Source organism: Lygodium microphyllum, chromosome 4 (genome assembly GCF_053477565.2).
Source record: "Lygodium microphyllum isolate KBCC chromosome 4, Lygodium_microphyllum_v1.1.10, whole genome shotgun sequence".
Lineage (NCBI taxonomy): Eukaryota > Viridiplantae > Streptophyta > Polypodiopsida > Schizaeales > Lygodiaceae > Lygodium > Lygodium microphyllum.
Window position 1 is genome coordinate 162,616,381 of NC_141138.1, and position 27,920 is coordinate 162,644,300.

At 42.9% G+C, this 27,920-nt stretch overlaps 1 protein-coding gene across 3 annotated transcripts in view; it reads left to right on the forward strand.

The window, feature by feature from the left end:
- Positions 1-3,248: 3,248 nt before the first annotated feature.
- Positions 3,249-27,920, forward strand: part of LOC148037850 (Flavodoxin family protein) — a 103,859-nt gene continuing 79,187 nt past the window's right edge. Inside the window, exons 1-2 of one of the 3 annotated variants that reach the window (XM_087676810.1) lie at positions 3,251-3,450; positions 3,543-3,898. In XM_087676810.1, coding sequence (XP_087532936.1) covers positions 3,761-3,898 — 138 coding nt within the window. In that variant the 5' untranslated portion in view covers positions 3,251-3,450; positions 3,543-3,760. Of the gene's footprint in view, positions 3,899-27,920 lie in introns of all 3 variants that reach the window. The other 2 variants (XM_087676811.1, XM_087676812.1) reach the window with 2 other exon arrangements.

Here is a 27,920-nt window from a genome sequence, read left to right on the forward strand (position 1 = left end):
ATGGTTTGTCCAGTGGCCTGGGGATGCATAGACCCTTAACAAGGTCAATATAGGATTCTTGTTGTTCAAGGGGTGCCCAATTATTGTGGTGCAATGAATGTAACTCATGTGGACATGAACAAGCCTCAAGGTGTTAGTGCATCCAATTGGTTTGACAAAAACAAGAACTACTCAATGTCTGCTCAATGCATTTGTGGCATGGACTATCACTTCTTGGATGTCTATGCAAGATGGCCAGGGGCAACACATGATAGCCACATTTTCCATAACTTAGGATTCTATGCTCGTGCGCTTAGTAGACAATATCTATTAGGACCTTATTTCACTAAAGGTGATTTCTCCATCAAGGAATACATCATTAGGGATGGAGGCTATGCTTTACATGACTGGTTGATGACACCCTATCAAGTACTACAAACTGATTTGGAAAGGGGGTACAACTATGTTATTGGTTCCACATGGTGTGGTCAAAGCGAGCATTTAGTTAGCTGAAATATAGATGGAGATCTTTGAATGGGAACATTTCAAGGCGGTCACCAAAGTTTTTGGCAAAATGCATAATGGCTCGTTGCTAACTAGACAATATCTATATTGAGGGTGAGGATACAATAGAGCATGTATCTGGTGACTTTCTTTGACCCTAGGTTTAGGATACAAGCACCATTAAGAGGTTGTTATTGAGGTCTAGAGGGATTGTCTGGCGCGCTATGTTTTGAGAAGAATGCTTTGGTTCCTTTTGTTTTGTTGCATTCACTGTTTTTAGCCATTGTTATGTTTTTTTAAATCAACTGTATTGCTATCTTTCACAATACATTTGTGCCACATGTAGTCACTACTTTTTTGTTGAAATTTCATGGCATTGTTCAAACATTAATGCTAAAATATTTTCCAAAAAAGTTAACTACATCCAAAAAATAACATTTTTTTAAAAATGAATATGGGTAAGTTTAAATATTTGAGGTAATCCATTAGCATCCAAACATATCCAAAATTTTTGGACGAATCAATGTTTTCAACATGTACAATTTGCTAGGGACTCTATCTATGGCTCAAGGATGCTGCTACGTGGTACGAAAACTAAATGGATGTTGCTAGCTCTTGCATGACCTCATTGGCATCTCTCTCATTCTGATGATGAGCTTTGTCATTCTCAATTCAATGTTCAAGATGCTCCCTTTGCCAAATGAGACTTGCATCAAGAGCCTCCCGCTCCCATGCAATTCATCTCTCCTCCGTTTTGGCAAAGTGCTCCATCAACTGCTTGGTTCTTTCCTCCAAGTCTCTTTCTAAGGTGATTTGATTGGGTTTTCAACACTTGTGTCCCCTTGTTGTGAAATTGTCCTGTGAAGGTTGCCACTTTGCAATGTCCTCTCTGTCATCTACCAGCAATGATGGCCCAACATCCATGTTTTTTGTTGCAATTCCACATGATGATGCAGCTAATGTTGCAAACAAAACACCAAATCACTTAATCAGAATGAATTGGTTAGATTACAAATATACAACCCTTTGCTTGAAACATGTATTTCAAGATCGTGAAACCAAATCAAACCAACAAAAGAAACCTAATGCACATGGAGTATTTGTAGATGTGTCAGTGACTTCATCTCCAAGATACGTTGCCCACCCACATGACTTTCGATTGTGTGATATATGTTTTGATTGAAAGATATTGGTAGCTTCCTCGCCCTCTTCTTTTGAGGTATCATATCTCAATAGGATGGATGACCTAAGAGTATTTGCTTTTTCTCATAATCAAATATTGACTTCCATTCCATGTACACTCTATTCCATCTTGTCTTGCATCACTTTCCTCATCTACAAATATTAGACCTGGAGCATTTCTCAACCATAAAATCCCATCTACAACTAGTTCTCTATAGATCAACGGGTCTTGTCATCCAAGTCCATCTTTGCTGTAATCAACACCAAAGTCTTCCAAGCATCCCATGGCTTATTGTTGAAGGTGAGAGGGTCATCGTTAGTATGCTCGCTTCCTAGTGGAACCCCTAGCTAGACATCTTCTTCAATTGGTGCAAAGGCTCAATTGGGACCATGCAATTCAACATTTTCAAGGGTTGCACAATATTCCCTCTGCACATCCAAGTCTTCATCAATTCTAGGATCTTCGGTGGGAGCTTGAATAAGATCAACCAACCTCATCACTAGAATCCTAGGAGCAGGTCTATGAATGGGAAAGAACACTTGTGCATGCATGGCGAGATTGCATTGATATACTATGCATGGGCAAAGTAGTCAATCAATGATGAGGCAATGCGAATGTTGTGTGACAAGGCTCTAGGGTTGGTTGTCATGTGTGGGAAATAGATGGGACACAAGATTATGGCAGGCCGATAGTGCGAATAGGGTAAGAACTATTGCTATAACCCCTCCATTGTCTTAGTGGAGTGACAAGTGGAGGTGCAGTTCAGAAAGGGGAGTTGAATTTAAGGAAAAAAAGAAAAAAGAGAATATGATGAATATAATAGTTTCTAGATGCAATAGGCCCTAAATCTAATGCAAAAAGCTTGCACAGTAATTTTATATTCTAGGTCATTATTGATAGACCACTCTCCATTGAGTAAGTTTCAATATCATATGTTAGTACGAACATTCTACAAACAAAAAGAGGCCCAATTCTATAAATGTTATGGAAGGGGGGAACTTGTGAAGTGCATTATAGGCAAGTGAATTCCATGATAATACATATGGAAAGCATGCTTGCATCCAATAAAATTTATTAACTCCTATAATCCTTTCAACACAAGCATTACATAGGGCCTTTCATCACCATATAGCACAAGACAACCACTAGTGCATGAATTGCCAAGAATTGGAAAAACTCATGATGTTGGATATGCTAGCTAAAAATAATAATTCCAATACATAGCAAAAAATTTCAGTTCTTATAATTAAGACACTTGCTTGTTTTGCAGGTTTGCACAACCATACAACATTGTAACACACGTGTGCATTGTAGAATTCCAATGAAGCTCGTGCTTGGTAGCTAACAATCAAACATGTTTACAAAAAAAAAACAAGTTCCTCTGGGACATGAGCAAGGAGAAATCATTGATGCAATACATGGCAAATTGAGCCTTAAAACTTTTCGATGATTAATTGCACATAGTAAACAACTCCACAGCACCCATACACTTTGTATAATCAAGTTTCAAAAATAAAGAAATCACAAACATAAATTGTGGATCATCATGCTTCCAATTCTGTTTTACAGGCATAAGGAAGCCTCGTAAGTAAGCCCATGTTCATCATGACCTTAAATCCGTGCATTTCATGGGACAATCTAAAGAGAGAGAATCGCCAAACATGTCTAAAAGTCATTCACCCTAGGTGGCGATGGCTATTCCTTCACCCAATTGCATCCGAATGCACTCGGGATTATCATACAGACCATGACACTTCCATCGAAGGGTGAAACATTCAGAGCGAGTGGGTGTACGTGTGTCTTTCTCTCTCGTAGCGACACCCTTGTTTTTCTGTGTTGGATAACAAACCTTTCGTCCTTGTGCCACATACGTTAGGGGGTCTTCTGGTTGGTTCCGGGGTTACCAAACCAAAGCTTTACATTTATAGAATAAAAGATTTTTGGACGGAGGCTGCTGGGATTCCAGCATCTGGTACACGCAGCCTTTTGATGCTTCCGATCGTTATCAGTTCATTTGATTTGAATTTCTGGTGATCGTGTCAAGGCGGATATCCGGGAAACACAGCCCCATCTGATCTGTATTACTTACTACTCATGGACCACCAACAACGGCTCCTTGTACTCTACGCCTCTCAAACTGGAAATGCTCAGGATGTCGCAGAGCGCGTTGGTCGTGAAGCTGAGCATCTACAACTTAATGCTGTTGTCATCTCGATGGATGCTTATGATCCAGTAAGTAACTATCTGTATCTTCCATTTCTGATTTGCTCTGCAGCACACTCAGACCCTCTAATACGATAATACCTGTAGCCCCTTGGATTTTTGTTTGGGGTTTTTTGTTAATCTATATATTTCAAGCACGTGCATTTATGAGTTCAAGAAATGGAATTTGGCGAATTATGTTATTTGGAAATGAACCCAAATTTCACATATGTAAGTCCTTGGAACTGCTATTTTCGTATTTGGGAACCCACCGTCGCATTGGTCTTTTCGGATGGACCTTTGAAAAAAATAAGAGAAAAGAGAAAAGCAAAAATCCTCTTAACACACCTTAGAACAAAGTGTCCCAAGGCAAACAGCCAAGTACAAAGCTTGAGTGAATAGCTAGCTAGTCACGAGGTTTATAATGCCAAACCATGTGGGTCTTGCAAGAGGAAAAGGATGCTAGAATCCCATGTCTCGAGAAAAGCATCTCTTCTCTTCATCGTAGCCTCTGTGCTGCCCTATATTCTCTCTCATCTCCCAAGAAGAGTATGCACAATCCTTATCCAAATCCTGAAGAAAGTCTTTGTAGTAGATATGTCCAAAAAATCAATAGCCTAGCTACATCTGGCTGTCCATACATACCAAGCAATAATGCTAGCTATGAGCATACCAATCAATAATGCTAGCTATGAGCTCCCATATGTGACAATGCCCTTGAGTCCATACTGTTTGTGAGAAATTTGGCATGAAAGTCCTACTCACAAGCTGCCCGGAGATGAGATAAGCTTGACACCTACCCTTGTACATCCTCATACTCACAAGGTGGGTCTTTGTTAGGGACCCATGCAGCTATCCTCCACGTAGCAATCATAGAATTTGTAGTGCCATGAAACACCATCCTAAGTGCTCTTCTCTAGACCTCCTGAGCCCGTGGGCAATCCCATAAGCAAGGCCTTTGAGTCTCCTCATGCCTCTCATATCTAGCCCAAGGAATAGAGTCTCTACCATAGCCAAGCTATCTACCAACTGTCAAAAATAATAGGTATGCTCTAATACCATGTCAAAATAAGCGATAGTGCAGAGAGACAGTAGGGTTTGTGGGGAATAATGCAAAGTGTGTATGGCAAAAATCAAGAGAGAAGAGAAACTCAGAAACACAAGAAGAACTCGGTGATGGGTTTGTGGGGAGTAACGCAAAGTGTGTACAACAAATATCGAGAGAGAAGAGAAACTCAGAAACACAAGAAGAACATGGTGATGATGCATTGAATCATGCTATGAGAAGAAAAGTTGATACGACAGAGCTGAAGCTCAAAATATTGTTGCCCTATTGTGTTTGAATCAGACAGCAACACCCGTGGGAAATCTGCACAATCAAGGGAGCGAAACGCAGTCCTCTGGGCAGTGGGCTATCAAAGTAATCACTCGAAGGTGAAGGACAGCTGTTGAGGGAGCTAACCGTAGTCCTTTGGTGCCGTCGAAGATGTGGAATATGATCACCAATTGTCGAGGAAGCGAAACCGTAGTCCTTTGATGTCGGGGAGTGATGTGGGCAGTAAAATGCAAATCCTAGATTGTTGGTGTTGTCAAACGCAAGGAGAGCAGCTAAGATGCTGACGCTAGGTGGATAATAATGATGCCAAATGATGGAGAATGAGCTAGGCTGCAAAAATGCAGGTCCCAACAGCCTCTGTCACACAGACGAGTGACGCCAGGTGATGGAGGAGTAGCTAGGCGGCAAAAATGTAGGTTCCAACATTCCCTGTGATAGACGAGTGATGCTAGGTGATGGAGAAGCTAGGCTGCAAAGTGACACTACGCAAGGAAAAGATCTACATACTGAAAAACGTAGGTGAAGGTGGAGCTTGAAGGAGAAGGGTGTTGACGCTAAGTAGATGATGGTGACGCTAGGTGGAAGATGGTCCAAACGCAAAGCTTGATTCTGGAACAGGGCGCTTGAAGCACAAGAGGCAAGGCGAAGGCAACCATGAGCCATGAACCGCAATGTCCTCCTAAAGAGGTGAGAGGGCAATGGAAAGGGCTGGTGAGAGAAGGGAAGGGTATTTGAAGACAGAGGAAGAGAGGTGAAGAATGACTGAAGAGTGAGATGAGAATGAATGAAATGATTGCCTATTTATAGGCATAAGTTGTCTAGGGTGGCACACCACTGTGTGGGTGCCCACTGAAAAAGTGACCAAAAAGTGGACACTAGCCCTTTTTGGGGCTGACAGTGCGAAACCCTAAATGAATGTGTGAATTAAAGAAGTGGTTTCTCAATACCAGGTGTCAAACTCTTGTATGCTAGTAACCAAAGAAAGAGTGAAATCTTTCTTGGTCTTAAGCTGTCCTACAATCTCCTCGAGAAGTTTGCAAGGAAAACTTGGATAATCTAATGCTAAGCTGTAGCTGGTACCGCTCTGATCCTTCTCATTTGTAAAAGTGGTATAGTCAAAGAGGGGCATGTCCTGAGGTGTCTCTGCAAATGGATCTCTCCATACCCACTTGGTAGGATCCCACTGAAGCCTCTGTAGTGGCCTTCCTATATGCCCAATGTCTCCATCCATCTTCCATGCAAGTTGGAGGGTCTGGGTCTAAGTACCAAGTCCTATCACAATGAGCCACAACTCTAATCCTTTGATGAGTGCATGGAGTGAACACTAACTAATCCAGCTCCTCTTGCCTAAGTGTGCCATCCATCTCGACTAAAAAAGTAAACACACTCTCTTCGTTGGTGGCAACCATTGTAAGAAGGATCTTGCCTATAGTAAAGAGTCCTATCTACGCCTAATTTGTCACCGTGTCATTTCTCCATTGAAGGGATACTATCTCCCTGATACTCTCCATTATGACTTTGGCCGCCCTGATACCTCAAAGTCTTTGTCTTTGTATATGGGCCGGCAGCTCCAAAAAGGCAAACCACTTCCCCACTGTAGAAGCTACTCGTGTAGAGAACCTCCCCGAAGATAGGAGGGTCCTCTCTTCAATGGTGCGGCCTCTCTCTGTCCGAGCAACTCCTCAAACTCTGGAATGGGAAGTCGGATGCCTCGAATACTTGCATTCCTTGTTAAGATTTGAAAAGAGAACGAGAGGGAAAGTCTACAAATACAATGACAGAATGAAAGTACAAAGCAAATGATATGTTTATTCTTAAAAGATGGGTGTTCTTTAATAGGCATACAACAAGATGGATTAGGGTTTTCTAAAGAGAGAAGGTTTGGTAGCTAAAGTGCATTCACACAGTACGAGGTGGGTGTAGGGAGACTCTCCCTTTAGATGGGTACAAACCATAGGATAAAATAAATTAGGCTAGGTAGCGTGTGCCTCTTGTGTAACCTCGAAAGTACATCATGTGTTTGTGGTTTTAACACCCCTTGTCAAACTCATGATTGTAGCCAGCTTTGTGCATGACCATCTTACAATAGCTTGGTCACCATGACTTACCAAGCACATGTCCAACCTTAAGCAGCTCAAGAGGCACATTGGCTTGTCTACTCAAGATGATTAGAGGCATTCTTTACTTTATTACTTCTGACTCAGAGGTTTGGATGGTTTAGGGGACTCGGGCCTTAGTAATGACTGTTACAAATAAATTTTACAAGCATTACATGACATGACTTGAGAGTTACAAAAGAGAATCACACATTTAGAGCAATCCTTCATAAGCCTTCTTAGCTCCCTTCTTCTTCTTCTTCTTAAAAGTCATGGATAATGCTTCATGCTTTTCTTCTTCAGCTTTTGCTTTTTCCTTGTGTTTTTCAGCTTCCTCTTCACTTTCTTGGGCAATCTTCATGAGAAACACTTTTTGAGCTTGCTTCCTGTGAAAGCAATCTTTTTCTTTATGATCGGGCTTGTGATAAAAGTCACATACAAGGGGTTGGTTATGAATGATTTTATTCTTTCCTTTGTATTTGGATTTGGTGTAGAGTGCTTTGTATTTTGAAGTAGTGTTGTTGGTCTCTTGTTTAAATTTCAATGTCTTTTCCTCTTCAAGCAGACTCTAGAGATGCCTCTTATTTCCACCAGTTTTGGAGAAGGCATATTAATGAGAGTAGTGACCACATGGTCATACTCTTTAGGCAATGACTTTAGTAAGACACCAATGATGATATCCTCATCAATCTTTAGCTCAATACCTATAAGTTGAGTTAGAAGTCCTTTCATATGATTAAGATGAGATGCAAGAGGGGTTTGAGACTTCATTTCAAGACAAAAAAACTCACCTAAAAGACCAAAGTTGGAGCTCTTTGACTGAGCACCAAACAATTAGTTGAGTTGGTCCCATGTGTCTTTGGTAGTATCACAACCATCAACATGGTGTACATAAGTGTCATCTAGTTCAAGCTTGATGATTGCTTGTGCTTTGTCATCCCATGCTTCCCAAGCAATTTGTTGAGCCGCTTCATGGGGTTTCTTCTCCTTTCCATCGGCTATATTCCAAAGGCCCTTCTTTATTAGAATCAATTTGATTCTAGTTTGCCAAGTATGGAAGGCAAAGCCTTTGAACTTGGTAGAACCAATCTCATTACTAGAAGCCATGGAGCCGTGTTAAAAAACACAGATTCTCTATTAGGATTATGTAGCAATAGATCAGAAATGAGCAGCAGTAGATGACATAAATTATCTCCTACTTGCTCCATAGTGAATATAGTAACCAGCAGTTCATTCCTTGTCTGGTTCAGCAGTGATCATTGAAGCATTTTCCACTTAACAAAATGCAGCAGAACAATGAGACATCAGCTGTAAATCTATCAAGAATGGACAGCAATATTCATGGCAGCAGCTCACGTGATTCAGGCTGGACAGCTCATCATTTGTATTACAGGAGATCTGATAGGAGAGAGCATCCGATCATGTGCTGTATAGCAGCAGCAATATTGTGTTGTTCAGGGACTGTAGTTCAGCGTGGATTGGCAGAATAATGCGCCTGATTCAACGTGTTTTGTCAGCTGAATAACAGCAGCATGTTTTCAGCCTCCATGTCAGTGTGTTCACCAGAGGAATGACGCCTTCATAATCATGTGGATGACAGCCAATAATGGCATCTGTTTTGAATAGCTCAAGTTTGAGTGGTAGCTGCTGCTGAGAGCAGCATCCACAGCTCATTCAACTTAGATCTGATCATGTTGTGCTGCCAGGGGCTTGACAGGCCACAAATCTAGGCTTGATTTTAGGCAGCAGCATGGATGAATAATAACAGCTTCATTGGTGTGAAAACAACAGCCATAATCTAATCTTGAACAAAAGCACAATGGTATCTTCATCCAGGAGTAACTGGCAGCCCATTTTGAGCAGAGAATGACACTAAAATAACCAGCATGAACAGCAGCATAACCAACAGATCTTTAGTGCAAAGATGTCTACAATAATAATGTGCAGCTCATTCTTGCTCTGATTCAGCAGTGAATGAAACAGTAGGTCAGAGCAAGAGAAGGTAGTCATAGATTAGGCTTCATAAGCTTTTCTGGGCAGCAGAAGGAAGCTTGAGATCTGATGGACCTTCAGTGAATAGCAGTACCAATGACAATGAGCTTCAAGGGATGGGTAACAGCAGGAGCTCAAGGATCCATACCTATTATTGCTCTAAGATACTATGTTAAGATTTGAAAAGAGAATCAGAGGGAAAGTACACAAGTTCAATGACAGAATGAATGTACAAAGCAAATGACATGCTTATGTTGTTAGCAGGATTGTCAGCTCATGTGTGAGTTTGTGCATGCTTGTTAGGGCTAGCACATTGTCCTTATTTTAGGCATTATTGTTGTGATTTATTAGTGTCATTTTAGGCATTTTATGCCAATCAGCCAGCATTTAATACTAGCCGACCATCTACTGTTTATGGCCTATTTTATGCCTATTTATAGTGGGGCTCCTCCTCCTCCTCCTCAGTCATCATCATCATTAGCAGGTGGACTTCCTATTGGAGAGAGGAGCCAGTGCTCGTGTCCACACAGCCGATGATTCATTGTTGTACGTGATTGTCGTGTTTGGTATATGGATTCCATTTCCCGAGTACACCTCTGAGTTCTCTTCTTTTGCAGTGTTCTTTTGTTTTCTTTCTCTTTTGTCGTGTTCAACAGTTTATTTCTGTCACGGGGACATGAAATTTTAAGATGCTTTAATCTTGCAAATAACATTTGATTAAGTTATTAATTAAATGTACAAGGTGGTTTAGCACATGTGATGCACATGGCAGTTATTTCATGGTAACAGGCCAAGGACCCTGAGGATGCAGTGGGTATCAAAGGCAAAAGTTATGATAAGTTATGTCTGACAAGTACTAGGTGGTACTCGGTGTCGAATTTTGGCATAGACCAATTTATTGGCCACTAATGTTAGTGGGTGACATGAGAGACTAGGCATTAATTAATTAATTAATGCTTGTCTAAGGATCAATAATTGCTCAGGATTACTTGGAAGACGAATTGGCCTAACTATTTTAATTATTGGTTGATGAAATTAATTTTTTGAACATTGGAATAATTATGAAAATAATTTTTAGGATTATATTTAAAAATTAATTTAATAAGTTGGATAATGCTGGAAAATAGTATCGGCAAAACTTGCCTATGCAAGTGGAAAAACGTTTTTAGGGGTTGGTGGAAGTCTATTTCAGCCATTGTGAGAGAGAAGAAGGCTTTTAGAGAGCAAGGAGAGACTATTGATGTGATTTGCAGCCACTAAAGATCAGTCCTACAGCATGTGATAGCAGTTTGGAGCTCTTTAGGAGTAAGTGACAGCAGCCCAAGATCCTAATGGTGCAGATGATAGTATATAGGAGAGGGCAACGGTCTTTTTGGTGGTCCTAAGCTGTAGATGACAGCTTCCATGGCTGTTTTGAGCAAGACAGTTGTAGCTTTCTAGTGTTTCTTGCGATGAAATTGTGAAATTTCTCTCTCTGTAGTATCCTCTCTCATCCCCCAGCCATCTCTTAAGTTATCTCAGCATTTTCCAATAGTCCGAGTGATCAAAAGAAGAGATTTTAGTCAATCTCTGTTGTAAACCCTAATTTATAGTAGAAATTAGGGTTTTGATAGCCGCCTTAGGATATGTGCTTAAAATTAAGGGCCTAGGACTTGAATTCTAGTAGCTGAAATTGAGGAATTTCGGAGAGATTCAAAAAGGCCAACCAGCCAATATGAGATCTGAGGTTGAATTTATCTTTCAAGGAGCAAGGTGAAGGCCAATCTTCAAGCAAACCAAGGGGCAAATTGGTTTGGAGACTTGCTGGTCAGTTTTGATTGTAAAAGGCACTTGGATTAGTGGAGGAGATCAAAGGATCTTAGTTGTATTTCTTCCATTTGCAATATAAGATAAAGAAATACCACAAGGGGCACGGCACCCGTTTTGGAGCCAACGAGTGTTGAATGTCCTAAGATTAAAGTGGTAAAGTGTGCATTTTTAGTTTATGTGAATTTTATGATTGCCGTAATTAGTACTTAATTAGATTATTTGCCACCCTATCCAAGGAGGAAGGCTGATTTCAAGGTTCCATTGTGCTGGCATACCACTCAATCCTTTGATTTGGTGGGCCCAAGATACATGATTAAAGGTTAGAAGCTTTGCTCTAGTGCTGAAATTGTATTTAGCTAAGCATTATAGCAAGAATGTCTTCAGATAGTGAGATGGGATCAAGAAGGGATGATGCCTCTCAATTTGAAAATTCACAAAGTGTTGGGGAAAATGCAATGCCTGATCTTGGACAAGGCACGTAGCATGAACGTCAAGTTAAGAATGAGGGAATTGGATAAGAGGTGGGTCCTTCTAGGTCTCTTGAAGTTGATGAGCAGCAAGAGCAAGATGAATTTAATTGGCAAATGATTCTCAGTTTATAAGCTTTTGAACCCTTAAGGGAGGGCAGTAAAGGCAAGAAGAGGAAATCATCTCTGAGAGCTTCGGGATAGCAAGATGCACCGAAGGAAGAGTCAATACAATAGCACGATGTTGCAAATGTGGATAGTGAGCATAAGCAAATGATGCATATGCAAGGCTAACTTGGAAGTGCCAATCCAATGCTTTTTGGATAGTAGAGCATGCATGCAATTATGGGGCAGCCAGGTTACTGTGGTGGTGGCACTAGTTTCCATGCTATGGTGGGTTAGGGATCGCATATGGGGATGTATAACACAACCCCTTATCATATGTAGCAATCAATATGTGGGGTGCAAGGCCCAATGCCTAATAAAGATTTTACTCGCTTTATGGTCCTTGGAATAGGCCAATCAAGCATTGCTTGAACCTTTTCGGGATCAATTCGGATGCCATCAATTGAGATGACATGACCAAGATATAACAGCTTCGTACGAACAAATTTCCATTTGGATAGCTTCGCAAACAATTGTTCTTGTCTTAAGATATAAGATGATACACAAATGTTTTGCATGTTCCTCCAATGACTTACTATAAATAAGGATGTCATCGAGGAAAATGTCTATTCACTTTTCGAGATATGGATGGAATAAGTTATTCATGTCCACAGAAGAGGCCTTAGAATTCCACAAGTGACATTTCTTAACAAATCAATTAAACCTCCAGATGTCTGAGTATGCAGAGCTTCTTGTCAGCTTCTAGGAGAAATGCAGAGCAAATAATTTGCTTAGATGGCTGCATGGCTGTAGATCAGCCTTTGCTTGTGAATAATGAAGCCTAGCAGTTCATTGGTAGAACCAGTGCATTGATCAGTTTTGATTGCTGAAATAAAGCAGATATCAGCCTTGCTTGAAGATGATGTGGTCTTTAGCCCTGGCTTAGATGGCTGTGGATCAGCCCTCCCTTGTGAATAATGAAACCTAGTTGGATCATGGTTTGCTTGGTAGAAGCAGTGCATTGATCAGCCTTGACAGGTGAACCAAAGTAGATATCAGCTTAGCTTGAAGAGGATGTAGCCCTGTGCAAGGTTAGAAAAGCAATGTAGCAGCTCCATTAAGGATGGCAATGGTAGTAGATGATCTCATTCTGGTTGGGAGAAACCCTAACAACTTTGCTGTAGTCTGCTGGAGGAGTTTAGGGAGGTTGAAAACAACAAAAGATGAAGGCATAATTGGTCCTTGGTACACTGTTCAGGAGGATCATGCATTGGCAAAGGCTCTTATAGTGTTGTGTTGTTGCGTGCTTTGAGGAGTTGTGCTAGTTGAAGGAAAGTCGCAGTTGTGTAAGGTTGCTTGAAGTGCAGGATCCATCCTCGGCATGTTTTAAGTGGGCTGCGCACTAGAGAGTGACCTAACATGTGTAATCAGTTGTCACTGGTCCATTAGGTCTTTCTAGCACTATGGTGGCTGCTTCTTAATTCGACCAGTCAGAGGGAGGATCATGGGAAGTGGTGTTGGTGAGGGGGCAGCCAATGCTTTCACTAAAAGCGTCTGACATACATCTGTTGGTGTTTGGCTCTTGTAATATTCCCGTTTGAAAAATATTACTAGACCGACATTCCACACCCCGCGTGAAACTCATGCAAAGGTTATTTTCGGCATTGGAGTTACCAGCAGTGCAACTTGTAAACTATACGCGAGGAATCATGACCTCCGCATTGGCAAACCGGGACCGGGGTTCAGAACCGCAGGTGAACTCCCTCTTGGGAGGAGGTTAAGAGGATAATGTTGAGATAAATTTCAAAATTTTTTTATTTATCTTCCCCAGCCGATGCGTGGCTGAGGGAAGGGGATGGGCTAGTAGGAGCTCCATGAGGAAAGGAAGGGAGAAGGCCATGCAAGGTACCACGTGGGGGGGAGGTCCCCTCTCTCCCAGACTATAAAAACCCCCCTTTGGGGGGGGGTAAGGGAAGGGTGGAAGGAAGTAAGGAAGGGAGAAGCCGCAGAATCCATGCGTGGAGGAGGAAGGAGCTGCCGCCGTGCTGGAGGGAGCCGCCAACTGAGAATGCCGCCGGATCCGCCTTCACTATGCCAACGATTGGCTGCTGCTGACGCCGCCTGCTGTCGTGGAGCTCACGGCCACCATTAAGCTTCCAAGTCCTCTATCTCCACGCCGCCACGTAGCTGTCAGAAGCTGTTAGAAGCTTCTAAGGGGGCTTCTCTAAGCCCCCTTCCCATTGGATCTTCATAAGTCCATATTACCCCCGGGATTTAAAGCCCCCTTCCCCCACCCACACCACCCCCCCCCCCCCCCCCCTTCCCGAGCTTCGAAGAGGAAGCTTATAAGGCCTTCCCATTAGTTTCCCAATAAGCCCTTTCCGAGACTTTGAAGGAGAGGAAGCTACAAAACCCTTCCCACCAATCATCCCTAGTTCGGGATTTGAAAAGAAGAGGAGAAAGCCTATAAACTCCCTTCTCACTAGATCCCCCAATAAACCCATCCTTATCCCCGGGTCTTTGTGGAAAAGAAGAGGGCTTCCTTAGATCCCCTCCCCACTGGATTCCACATAAGTCCGTTCCTACCTCTTTTTCCCCTGGAATTTCAAGGAGAAGAATAGCTCTCAAGCCTCCGTTGCCGCATGGGCCTTCACAAGAACCCTAAGGCCTTCCAAAGCCAAATTCCGCAAGTCGGTACTTCTGTCAAGGAGCCGTACCTCAAAGTGAATTGCGCGTACGAAGGAGACGGCCAAAGATCATAAGGCTGCAAACCAAGGCAAGTAATTCAAATCTAGGAAGGCTAACCGGAGGTCGAATTCACGATGGCCCCTAAAAAGTCACAAGGCGCAACCGCAGGAGCATCATCTCCTAATATTCATGTGGATATTTCACCGAATCCACAAGTCCAAGTTTTCTTCCTATTTTTTATTTACGTCGAAGTATTGCAATTATGCATGGTTAATTCATGGAATTATGATGCACTTATGCTTGTCAAATCCACCTAGTTAGATGCGATTGAAATACATTGGCTATTTTAAAAGAACCACTTCACGATTGAAGATTGGTCATTTGTATTTTTCAATGGAATGAACGAAAAGGAACATAAGGTGTCTATGCATTTTTAGCAAGTTGCCTTTCTGCATTACAAAGTAACGAATCTAGAACAACTAATGACTATCATTACAAAGTCGAAATTATTGTAGTACACCTTTGATTATGCATGGAAAGATTAAGTCGCATGTCGCAATTTTTAGACAAATCCTCTTCGTAACGATTCATTAGAAAAAGTAGTTATCAACCATAGGAAATTGCAAGGCATTGAAAGATTCTACGGCTGCATGAAGTAGGTTAACTCTAGCTTCAATTGGCATAAATCTCATTTAATTGCGTAGTAGTTAGGAAAGGTTGCATGGTTCATTTTAATATAAAACCTTAAAAGCTTAGTGGCATAAATCGTGAGTGCATGTCCTAGTAGGATCAATGGAAATTATGCCGTTAACTTAACATGTGCTTTGGTCTTAACAAGTAAAGTTAGGGATTGTGAATTTAGTTGTACGTAGAGGTAATGAATCGCGTGCTTACGTGAATTACGACGTAATGCGACTAGTTTTCCCATTTTAGATCAAATCAACATCCCTACGATTGGTTCGTCCTTGTCGTAAGACAAGTAAACTGGATTACCCAAAATACCTAAACCACAAAGGATTTGCTTAGGATGGTTAAATCGATACAATATACTCCAAGTGCTAACTAGGGTTAGCACGTTAAGGACTTAACCTAGTCGCACTTGTTGCCAAGTCGAAACCCTCATACTCTAAGGTCCTACCCACATTCATGGAATGTAGGGGCAGTTGGACACGCTTGCAAGAAACGATCGAGGGTTTCTACCCTAAGGACCACTTGTTCAAAAGATGAAACTCGGATTGAGTTGGAACCCCTAGGACCGAACGATATCAGTCTAGTGCAATCGGGAATGGATTGGATATGAAGACACCCTAAACCCTGTTTCTTATCTAATCATGATTTCGTGATTAGAAGACGCCGTTCGATGGGTGAAATAGTCCCATGGATTAGATGCGACACTTGTGCAACAAGTTGCAACGTTGCATGATCTTGTGGTTTGATCACAAGAGAATGGCCAATTCCTCGGAATGAGATTGACAGATTCTTGCGAAAGTTTAACTTGCAAGAGGATGAGTAGTCATCTTGCTATAAAATTGCCAAGATAAGGGAATCATGTATTTGCTTGGAAGCAAAGGAACAATCAATAATTTGGAGCAACATATTTGCCATGATTTACTGTTAATAGAACTTAAGGTATTGGTTAAGTTGGGTTAATAGGGTACAGCCCTAACCCAAGGACATAAGGGATTAACAAACAAACCCTTGGGGATTTTGCCTAGTTGCAATCGGTCCCGGATCGAATGCTGGATGCATTCGGAGAGAAGGAGTCACTCCTTAGCAGTTAGCCAAATGACGACCACTGGAAATGATTGTGCTTGTAACAATTTAAGGAGGACTGTTTGCTTTGTTTGCTCAAGGAACTAAAGGATGAAGAGATATCTAATGCTTCAGGTTGAAGGCCTGAAGAGAGAGGCAGCCTCAATTATCCCCGACTATCTGCCTGACCCTAACCAAGGGGGTTGTTAGCCGCGCCGGGAAGGTGGACCGAACCCGCCGTGTGAGGTCTCTCCGTTGAGCGCTACTTGGAGCAGGAGGACGCTCGGGTGCGAGGGGGGGACTTTGGCCGTAAATCCCTTGCCTTTCGGGCCCTGCACAAGAGGCCAATGTGACTCGGGATTGTATCTCGAGGCCCGCATACTAGTCTACGGGCGGAATCTTGGATTAGTAATCCTTGTGGATTGCTGGATAGCCTTCGGGCGGATTATGGATAAGCTTGCGGGCTGGACTTTATGAATGTATTCCAAAGATAAATATGATAACCTGTTGAAAAGGAACTTGTTTGGCACTGTTTTATTAAGGAAGCTGCTTGATGCCTGTTCAACTAAATTTTGTAGGTAATTGGACAACTAAAACAACTTGAGGAAAGTGCGGTGGATGTGGCCATGGGTCGGTCCTACGGATGGGTGGTCCTAGTTGGCTGGGAACTTTTCTCAATCATAATGGATAGCAAGGGGATCTTCTCAAAGGAAATAAATAGCAAGGGCGCTGACTTAGAGTCCAGGTTATAATAATCCCGGTTTATACTGTTTTAGGGGAACGGAATGGGATTATGCCTTATGGCAGAGAGGTCGAGCCTTGCATCCCTTTTGTTTCCCATTCTTCTTGAACCAAGTGCAGCGTGAATCCGCTTCGGCCCTGGCGTTTTTGCGTAAGGTAGTTTGCTCGGGGTTCGACGCTAGTTGCCATTTAGGAAATGACCAGTAGGGGAAACCCTGAGTCAGGTTGGTCGTAAATGGGAACGGCTAGAATACTTTCGCTACGTAGCAGATGTAGAAAGTCCTAGATCGCAAACTCCGTAACATTCCATGGGAGTGCCGGGCGGAGCTTTCTAGACCTCCTTTCCGATGGATTGCTAAGACGTGTCCTGAAGGGAACAGGTGGACACGTTACAGTTGGTATTAGAGCGAACCAACGAAGGTTTTTTTTTTTTTTTGTTTGAGAAATCTTAATAAGAAGAAGTAAAGCAAATGTTGCTGTTAAGAACATTTTCTTACTTTCGATGCTGTCTTGCAGAATTATGAAGTATGGAACAGGTTCTTAGTGTTCCGAGTCATGTTTATGACCGTGATGCATTCCCCGGATTATCCACAAAGGATCGATATGATGAACATCCTAGACCGTATTTATAATCCATTGCCTCTGTACGTGGAATGGAGTTGGATGGGAGACTCAGGAATTTACTACATAGCTGCCCACCGGTTTACGTACCTTCGAACCAACCTAAAGAGGATCAAGTGGTTGGAGGACTTGAAGATCGTGAAGTTGTTCATTTTTGTGGAGGCTCACGTAGACTCAACTTTACATATCAAAGGTCGGAGGGTTGAGTTGAACTCATATGTATACGAGGAAGTGACCCGCGTAATCCCCGCCGACAGGATCAAGGTGTTGGGACGCTACTTGAAGAATGGGTACCAAAGGAAAGGATACCCTAATCTTCCGATGACTTACCGATTCCTGAAGATCCATGACCCGAAACCATACTATTATCTGGTTCCCGTAGCTAAATGTAACACGACATTATTCTCCCCGAACTAATGTAACAATTGCTCTATCATCACAGGAATTATTGTACTCCGAAAGGATTATGCTCATATAAATAAAATAAGACTTTTTTTTATCAGTGTTTGTCTTGTCTACGAGAATTGATAAAAAGTTAAGTGGCTAGGTTTCTTGGCTGATAGTTGAATTGGGTATGAAATATAAATCATAACGATTAGCGAGTTATAACGTTAAGAATCCTTTATCCAGGCACAACACCAGGTACAGATTCCCAGTTTGCCTCCTACATCAAGTATTGCCGTGATCTAGGAGAAGAAGTTTCTTCTCAAGCAGATCAAGCCGCCAGAATTTGATGGGAAAGGTAGGACTGTCCAAGCGGATGCTGAGATTTGGATAGAGTCCATGGAAGATTACTTTGAAGCAGCCTGTATTGCACCCGCCAACCAGGCTATGCTCGCCAAGCTGAAGCTCACCGGTGAAGCCAGGCTTTGGTGGAAGCAATGATGCAGAGATCAGGGGATCTCGGAAGGATCCGTTGCTTGGGAAAAGTTGAAGAAAGCTGTGCAAGGAAGATACTTACCACTTGTGTATCGCACGCAGAAAATGAATGAGTTCTACGAGTTGAAATAACTGGGACTCACTTTTGACGCATACTACTCAAAATTCGTTTTACTTCTGAAGTATGCGCCACAGATGGACATGACATAGTAGGTGTCGAAGTTTTGTGCTGGCTTAAACCCACTAGTGTATATCCGCCTCGAATTTATGCGCCCAACAGATCTACAGGACACACTCATTCGAGCTGCGCCCATAATTCAGGAGGTGCAGGCTAGGCCAAGAGGTAACAAAACTTGGTCTTATAATGACCAGAACAGAGGAGCATATCGGCCCCAAGTGAAGAGAGTTCAAGGTCAAAACCGGGGACAAAGAAAGAAAGCACGGACTAATAATGTCAACAACTTTGTCCCTACCCAAAGCAATGGTCGAAATCTCCGTTGTTTCCACTGCAACGAGCCCGGTCATTTCAAAAGGCAATGTCCCAAGCTTGGTGGAGGACATCGTCAAGTACCTTTCCAAAGAATTGGCCGTGGCCAGGGAGCCGCCACCCGAGGCAAAGGAAGAACCGTCTTTGTTGCCAACAAGGAAATGTGCGAAGAAGAAGATCCGACCATGGAAGCAGAGTTTGAAAGGGTGACAGTCCATGCCGCCCTTTACAAGAAAGGCCCAAATCGCCAGTTTTCGGTGATTCAAATACCATCGGACTATCAAGGTAAAGGTTTCAAAACCTTGATTGATTGTGGAGTACACATTCCTTTATCTCACCAGCTTGTGCAAGAAGATTAGGAATAGCCACAGTAGAAGCACCTACCTTGCTTGTGGAATTAGCAAATGGTCGTGAGGTCACTTATACCAGGTAAACTGCTAAGGTGGAATTCTTTCTGGGAGAAAAGACGACATCAGTCAAATTCAGGGTCATGAACCTAGGTAACCATGAGTGTCTACTCGGAATGGATTGGCTTAAACCTAATGACGCCCACATTCATTGTGGAAAGGGCCAAATTTCCTTTCGAAACTCTGAAGGGGAATTGGTCACAACTCAAGGTGAGGCTGGAAAGCCGAAAATTCGATTGGCCAAAGCATCTCGGATTATAAAGGGAGTTAGAAAGGGACTACTTGTCTACTTGATTAAGCTCAATAAGTTAGATCAGAAGCAGGAGTCTAGTGAAGAACCTTTATGGCTAAAGGAGTACGCGGACGTATTTCCTGAAGAGCTGACAGAACTCCCGCCTCAAAGAGAAATGGATCATGAGATCAAGCTAGTGCCAGGAGCTGCGCCAATTGCAAAGAGACCTTATAGGATATCCATCCCGGAAGCAATTGAGCTGAAGGAGCAACTCAAGCAACTGCTAGATCAGGGCTATATCCGTCCTAGCAGTTCACCATGGGGAGCTCCAGTGCTGTTCCAGAAAAAGAAAGATGGAACCCTTCGACTGCGTATTGATTACAGAGGGTTGAATCAATCAACTGTTAGGAACAAGTACCCTATTCCTAGAATAGATGAGCTTCTTGATCGTCTTCAGGGTGCGAAGATTTTCTCCAAGATTGATCTTAGGTCTGGTTACTATCGGATAAGGATCAAGGAAGAAGATATCCCAAAGATGGCCTTCAACACAAGATATGGACACTTTGAGTTCCTAGTTATGTCATTCGGGCTCACGAATGCGCCTACCACCTTCAACAGGTTAATGCAGGATATCTTTAGACTATATCTTGATGACTTCGTACTCGTCTTCTTTGACAATACCTTAGTCTATTCCAAATAGGAGGAAGATCATGAATCCCAGCTTCGCATTGTCCTTGAGACAATGAGGGCACGCAAGCTCTATGCTAAGATGAAGAAGTGTGCGTTTTTCAAGCGTTAGATTGAATATCTGGGATTCATCGTCTCAACGGAAGGAATCTCAGTGGATCCGGCCAAAGTCAGAGATGTTCTAGAATGGCCAATACCAACAACTGTCAAAGAAATATGCAGTTTTCTTGGATTGACAGAATGGTATAGGGTCTTCATCAAAGACTATGCTTTGATTGCAGCACCTCTGACAGATTTACTGAAGAAGCAAACATCTATTGCATGGTCAGCTGTTGAATAATCTAGCTTTGATAGATTAAAGCAAAGTTTGGTATCAGCACATACTGAAACTTCCGGACCTCAGGAAGGAGTTCGAAGTAGTAACTGATGCTAGCACACTTGCCTTAGGATGTGTGCTCAAACAAGGTCATCCTGCAGCATACTCTTCAAGGAAATTGAAGAGCCATGAGAAGAATTATGCTACCCATGATCTAGAACTATTAGCTGTCATTCATGCTCTAAAGCTATGGAGACACTACCTGTTGGGTAACAAGTTTACTCTAGTGATGGATCATAAAAGTCTCAAGTGGATCTTTACCCAGAATGAGCTCAATATGGGGCAACGTCGGTGGATTGAGGTGCTGGAGGAATATGATTTTGAAATCAAATACCGACCTGGGAAGGAGAATGTAGTTGCCGATGCACTCAGTCGCAAGGCATCCCTTAATTCTCTAATCTTGCAAAATCCATCAACAGCTAGATCTCTAGCCACAAAGGTATCCATGCCAAACAACCCAATACTTGAGCTAGCTAGAGAAAAAGCATGCCATGATCTAGCCTATCAAAAGATGCTAAGGGTGATCCCTATCAAGGAACAGGTTCAGAAGCTACAGGCTAAGTATCATGAATTCTCTATCAATAGTGGACTTGTCTACTATAGAACGAGATTATGTATACTGGCAAGCCAATCACTTAAGTAGAAGATACTGTGGGAAGCTCATGATTCCCCTCTCTCAGGATATCCTAGCTATGCCAAGACTCTCAATGCAATTAGGAAGAGCTACTATTGGGAGAGGTTTAAAGGTGACGTCCTCAAATTGTCACTGAGTGTTTGTCTTGTTAACGTATTAAGGCCGAACATGTCAAAATGCCAGGAAAGTTGCAACCACTTGACATTCCCCAAATGAAATGAAAATTCATCAGTATGGACTTTGTTGTTGGCCTACCCCAAGTTCAGGGAGGATACAACTCCATCATGGTTGTGGTTGACATGCTTACTAAGGTTGCACACCTTATTCCTGTTAAGACAAACTATAAAGCCTCAGACATTGCAAGGTTGTTTATCAAGGAGATATTCAAGCTACATGGGTTACCCAGAAGAATCATTAGTAATCATGATTCTCTTTTCACATCACACTTTTGGAGAGCTATCTTTGAAGCCATTGGGACTCAACTCTGTTTTAGTACAGCTTACCATCCCTAAACTGATGGCCAAATGGAGCGAGTCAATCAAGTCATTGAGGATATGCTAAGGGCACATTGCTGCCGTGAACCAAAAAGGTGGATTCAATACTTGCCCTTGGTTGAGTTTGCCAATGCTTCTTACCGACAAACCATTCAGATGACCCCTTTCCAAGCATTGTATGGGCATGACTGTCGAAGTCCCCTAAACTTCTCAAATCCAACCTTGAGGGTTGAAGCTTCAAGGCAGATGCTGGAAGAGATGGATGACCAAGTAAAGTCAATAAGATAGACAGAAGGCATACGCGGATTTGAAGCGTCAAGATAGAACCTTCGAGGAATGAGACATGGTCTTTATTCGCGTACGCCTAAAGAAGAGTTCCGTATCCTTAGGAGATTGCAAGAAGCTAAGTCCAAGGTATTGTGGACCATACAAGATCCTCAAGTGCCTAGGACCCAATGCTTATAGGCTGCAACTCCTTGAGAACCCAAAGGTTCATAATGTATTCCATATCAGCCTATTGAAGAAGTATGTACCTAATCCTAGCCATGTACTTGATGACCAACAATGCTAGCCAAGGAGTCCTTGAGCTACGGCTTGACAGGATCTTAGATGTTAGGGAGAGACAACTGAGATCCAGAACCTTGAGAGAATGCCTCGTCTAGTGGAAAGATTATTCCAAGGTAGATGCCACTTGGATGGATGAAAGCACTCTCAATCAACAATATCCCTAGTTTATCTCAAGATGAGAACATCTCGATTCCTCCAAGGGGAAGAGAATGTAATATTCCCATTTGAAAAATATTATTAGACTGACTTTCCACACCCCGCGTGAAACTCATGCAAAGGTTATTTTCGGCATTGGAGTTACCAGCAGTGCAACCTGTAAACTGTATGCGAGGAATCATGACCTCCGCATTGGCAAACCGGGACCGGGGTTCAGAACCGCAAGTGAACTCCCTCTTGGGAGGAGGTTAAGATGATAATGTTGAGATAAATTTCAAATTTTTTTAATTTACCTTCCCCAGCCAATGCGTGGCTGAGGGAAGGGGATGGGCTAGTAGGAGCTCCATGAGGAAAGGAAGGGAGAAGGCCATGCAAGGTACCACGTGGGGGGGAGGTCTCCTCTCTCCCAGACTATAAAAACCCCCCTTTAGGGGGGGGGTAAGGGAAGGGTGGAAGGAACTAAGGAAGGGAGAAGCTGCAGAATCCGTGCATGGAGGAGGAAGGAGTTGTCGCCGTGCTGGAGGGAGCCGCCAGCTGAGAACGCCACCAGATCCGCCTTCACTACGCCAATGGCCGGTTGTTGCTGACGGCGCCTGTTGTCGTGGAGCTCACGGCCGCCATCAAGCTCCCAAGTCCTCTATCTCCACGCCGCCACGTGGCTGCCAGAAGCTGTTAGAAGCTTCTAAGGGGGCTTCTCTAAGTCCTCTTCCCATTGGATCTCCATAAGTATATATTACCCCCGGGATTTAAAGCCCCCTTCCCACCAATCATCTTTACCTCCCCCCGAGCTTCGAAGAGGAAGCCTATAAGGCCTTCCCATTAGTTCCCCAATAAGCCCTTTCCGGGACTTTGAAGGAGAGGAAGCTACAAAACCCTTCCCACCAATCATTCCTAGTTCACGATTTGAAAAGAAGAGGAGAAAGCCTATAAACTCCCTTCTCACTAGATCCCCCAATAAACCCATCCTTACCCCCGGGTCTTTGTGGAAAAGAAGAGGGCTTCCTTAGACCCCCTCCCCACTGGATTCCACATAAGTCCGTTCCTACCCCTTTTTCCCCTGGAATTTTAAGGAGAAGAAAAGCTCTCAAGCCTCCGTTGCCGCAAGGGCCTTCACAAGAACCCTAAGGCCTTTCAAAGCCAAATTCCACAAGTCGGTACTTCTGTCAAGGAGCCGTACCTGAAAGGGAATTGCGCGTACGAAGGAGACGGCCAAAGATCATAAGGCTGCAAACCTAGGCCAATAATTCAAATCTGCGAAGGCTAACCGGAGGTCAAATTCACGATGGCCCCTAAAAAGTCACAAGGCGCAACCGCAGGAGGATCATCTCCTAATATTCATGTGGATATTTCACCGAACCCACAAGTCTAGGTTTTCTTCCTATTTTTGATTTACGTCGAAGCATTGCAATTATGCATGGTTAATTCATGGAATTAGGATGCACTTATGCTTGTCAAATCCACCTAGTTAGATGCGATTGAAATACATTGGCTATTTTAAAAGAAGTAACTCACAATTGAAGATTGGTCATTTGTATTTTTCAATGGAATGAATGAAAAGGAACATAAGGTATCTATGCATTTTTAGCAAGTTGCCTTTCTGCATTGCAAAGTAACGAATCTAGAACAACTAATGACTATCATTACAAAGTCGAAATTATTGTAGTACACCTTTGATTATGCATGGAAAGATTAAGTCGCATGTCGCAATTTTTAGACAAATCCTCTTCGTAACGATTCATTAGAAAAAGTAGTTATCAACCATAGGAAATTGCAAGGCATTGAAAGATTCTACGGCTGCATGAAGTAGGTTAACTCTAGCTTCAATTGGCATAAATCTCATTTAATTGCGTAGTAGTTAGGAAAGGTTGCATGGTTCATTTTAATATAAAACCTTAAAAGCTTAGTGGCATAAATCGTGAGTGCATGTCCTAGTAGGATCAATGGAAATTATGCCGTTAACTTAACATGTGCTTTGGTCTTAACAAGTAAAGTTAGGGATTGTGAATTTAGTTGTACGTAGAGGTAATGAATCGCGTGCTTACGTGAATTACGACGTAATGCGACTAGTTTTCCCATTTTAGATCAAATCAACATCCCTACGATTGGTTCGTCCTTGTCGTAAGACAAGTAAACTGGATTACCCAAAATACCTAAACCACAAAGGATTTGCTTAGGATGGTTAAATCGATACAATATACTCCAAGTGCTAACTAGGGTTAGCACGTTAAGGACTTAACCTAGTCGCACTTGTTGCCAAGTCGAAACCCTCATACTCTAAGGTCCTACCCACATTCACGGAATGTAGGGGCAGTTGGACACGCTTGCAAGAAACGATCGAGGGTTTCTACCCTAAGGACCACTTGTTCAAAAGATGAAACTCGGATTGAGTTGGAACCCCTAGGACCGAACGATATCGGTCTAGTGCAATCGGGAATGGATTGGATATGAAGACACCCTAAACCCTGTTTCTTATCTAATCATGATTTCGTGATTAGAAGACGCCGTTCGATGGGTGAAATAGTCCCATGGATTAGATGCGACACTTGTGCAACAAGTTGCAACGTTGCATGATCTTGTGGTTTGATCACAAGAGAATGGCCAATTCCTCGGAATGAGATTGACAGATTCTTGCGAAAGTTTAACTTGCAAGAGGATGAGTAGTCATCTTGCTATAAAATTGCCAAGATAAGGGAATCATGTATTTGCTTGGAAGCAAAGGAACAATCAATAATTTGGAGCAACATATTTGCCATGATTTACTGTTAATAGAACTTAAGGTATTGGTTAAGTTGGGTTAATAGGGTACAGCCCTAACCCAAGGACATAAGGGATTAACAAACAAACCCTTGGGGATTTTGCCTAGTTGCAATCGGTCCCGGATCGAATGCTGGATGCATTCGGAGAGAAGGAGTCACTCCTTAGCAGTTAGCCAAATGACGACCACTGGAAATGATTGTGCTTGTAACAATTTAAGGAGGACTGTTTGCTTTGTTTGCTCAAGGAACTAAAGGATGAAGAGATATCTAATGCTTCAGGTTGAAGGCCTGAAGAGAGAGGCAGCCTCAATTATCCCCGACTATCTGCCTGACCCTAACCAAGGGGGTTGTTAGCCGCGCCGGGAAGGTGGACCGAACCCGCCGTGTGAGGTCTCTCCGTTGAGCGCTACTTGGAGCAGGAGGACGCTCGGGTGCGAGGGGGGGACTTTGGCCGTAAATCCCTTGCCTTTCGGGCCCTGCACAAGAGGCCAATGTGACTCGGGATTGTATCTCGAGGCCCGCATACTAGTCTACGGGCGGAATCTTGGATTAGTAATCCTTGTGGATTGCTGGATAGCCTTCGGGCGGATTATGGATAAGCTTGCGGGCTGGACTTTATGAATGTATTCCAAAGATAAATATGATAACCTGTTGAAAAGGAACTTGTTTGGCACTGTTTTATTAAGGAAGCTGCTTGATGCCTGTTCAACTAAATTTGGTAGGTAATTGGACAACTAAAACAACTTGAGGAAAGTGCGGTGGATGTGGCCATGGGTCGGTCCTACGGATGGGTGGTCCTAGTTGGCTGGGAACTTTTCTCAATCATAATGGATAGCAAGGGGATCTTCTCAAAGGAAATAAATAGCAAGGGCGCTGACCTAGAGTCCAGGTTATAATAATCCCGGTTTATACTGTTTTAGGGGAACGGAATGGGATTATGCCTTATGGCAGAGAGGTCGAGCCTTGCATCCCTTTTGTTTCCCATTCTTCTTGAACCAAGTGCAGCGTGAATCCGCTTCGGCCCTGGCGTTTTTGCGTAAGGTAGTTTGCTCGGGGTTCGACGCTAGTTGCCATTTAGGAAATGACCAGTAGGGGAAACCCTGAGTCAGGTTGGTCGTAAATGGGAACGGCCAGAATACTTTCGCTACGTAGCAGATGTAGAAAGTCCTAGATCGCAAACTCCGTAACATTCCATGGGAGTGCCGGGCGGAGCTTTCTAGACCTCCTTTCCGATGGATTGCTAAGACGTGTCCTGAAGGGAACAGGTGGACACGTTACAGTTGGTATTAGAGCGAACCAACGAAGGTTTTTTTTTTTTTTGTTTGAGAAATCTTAATAAGAAGAAGTAAAGCAAATGTTGCTGTTAAGAACATTTTCTTACTTTCGATGCTGTCTTGCAGAATTATGAAGTATGGAACAGGTTCTTAGTGTTCCGAGTCATGTTTATGACCGTGATGCATTCCCCGGATTATCCACAAAGGATCGATATGATGAACATCCTAGACCGTATTTATAATCCATTGCCTCTGTACGTGGAATGGAGTTGGATGGGAGACTCAGGAATTTACTACATAGCTGCCCACCGGTTTACGTACCTTCGAACCAACCTAAAGAGGATCAAGTGGTTGGAGGACTTGAAGATCGTGAAGTTGTTCATTTTTGTGGAGGCTCACGTAGACTCAACTTTACATATCAAAGGTCGGAGGGTTGAGTTGAACTCATATGTATACGAGGAAGTGACCCGCGTAATCCCCGCCGACAGGATCAAGGTGTTGGGACGCTACTTGAAGAATGGGTACCAAAGGAAAGGATACCCTAATCTTCCGATGACTTACCGATTCCTGAAGATCCATGACCCGAAACCATACTATTATCTGGTTCCCGTAGCTAAATGTAACACGACATTATTCTCCCCGAACTAATGTAACAATTGCTCTATCATCACAGGAATTATTGTACTCCGAAAGGATTATGCTCATATAAATAAAATAAGACTTTTTTTTATCAGTGTTTGTCTTGTCTACGAGAATTGATAAAAAGTTAAGTGGCTAGGTTTCTTGGCTGATAGTTGAATTGGGTATGAAATATAAATCATAACGATTAGCGAGTTATAACGTTAAGAATCCTTTATCCAGGCACAACACCAGGTACAGATTCCCAGTTTGCCTCCTACATCAAGTATTGCCGTGATCTAGGAGAAGAAGTTTCTTCTCAAGCAGATCAAGCCGCCAGAATTTGATGGGAAAGGTAGGACTGTCCAAGCGGATGCTGAGATTTGGATAGAGTCCATGGAAGATTACTTTGAAGCAGCCTGTATTGCACCCGCCAACCAGGCTATGCTCGCCAAGCTGAAGCTCACCGGTGAAGCCAGGCTTTGGTGGAAGCAATGATGCAGAGATCAGGGGATCTCGGAAGGATCCGTTGCTTGGGAAAAGTTGAAGAAAGCTGTGCAAGGAAGATACTTACCACTTGTGTATCGCACGCAGAAAATGAATGAGTTCTACGAGTTGAAATAACTGGGACTCACTTTTGACGCATACTACTCAAAATTCGTTTTACTTCTGAAGTATGCGCCACAGATGGACATGACATAGTAGGTGTCGAAGTTTTGTGCTGGCTTAAACCCACTAGTGTATATCCGCCTCGAATTTATGCGCCCAACAGATCTACAGGACACACTCATTCGAGCTGCGCCCATAATTCAGGAGGTGCAGGCTAGGCCAAGAGGTAACAAAACTTGGTCTTATAATGACCAGAACAGAGGAGCATA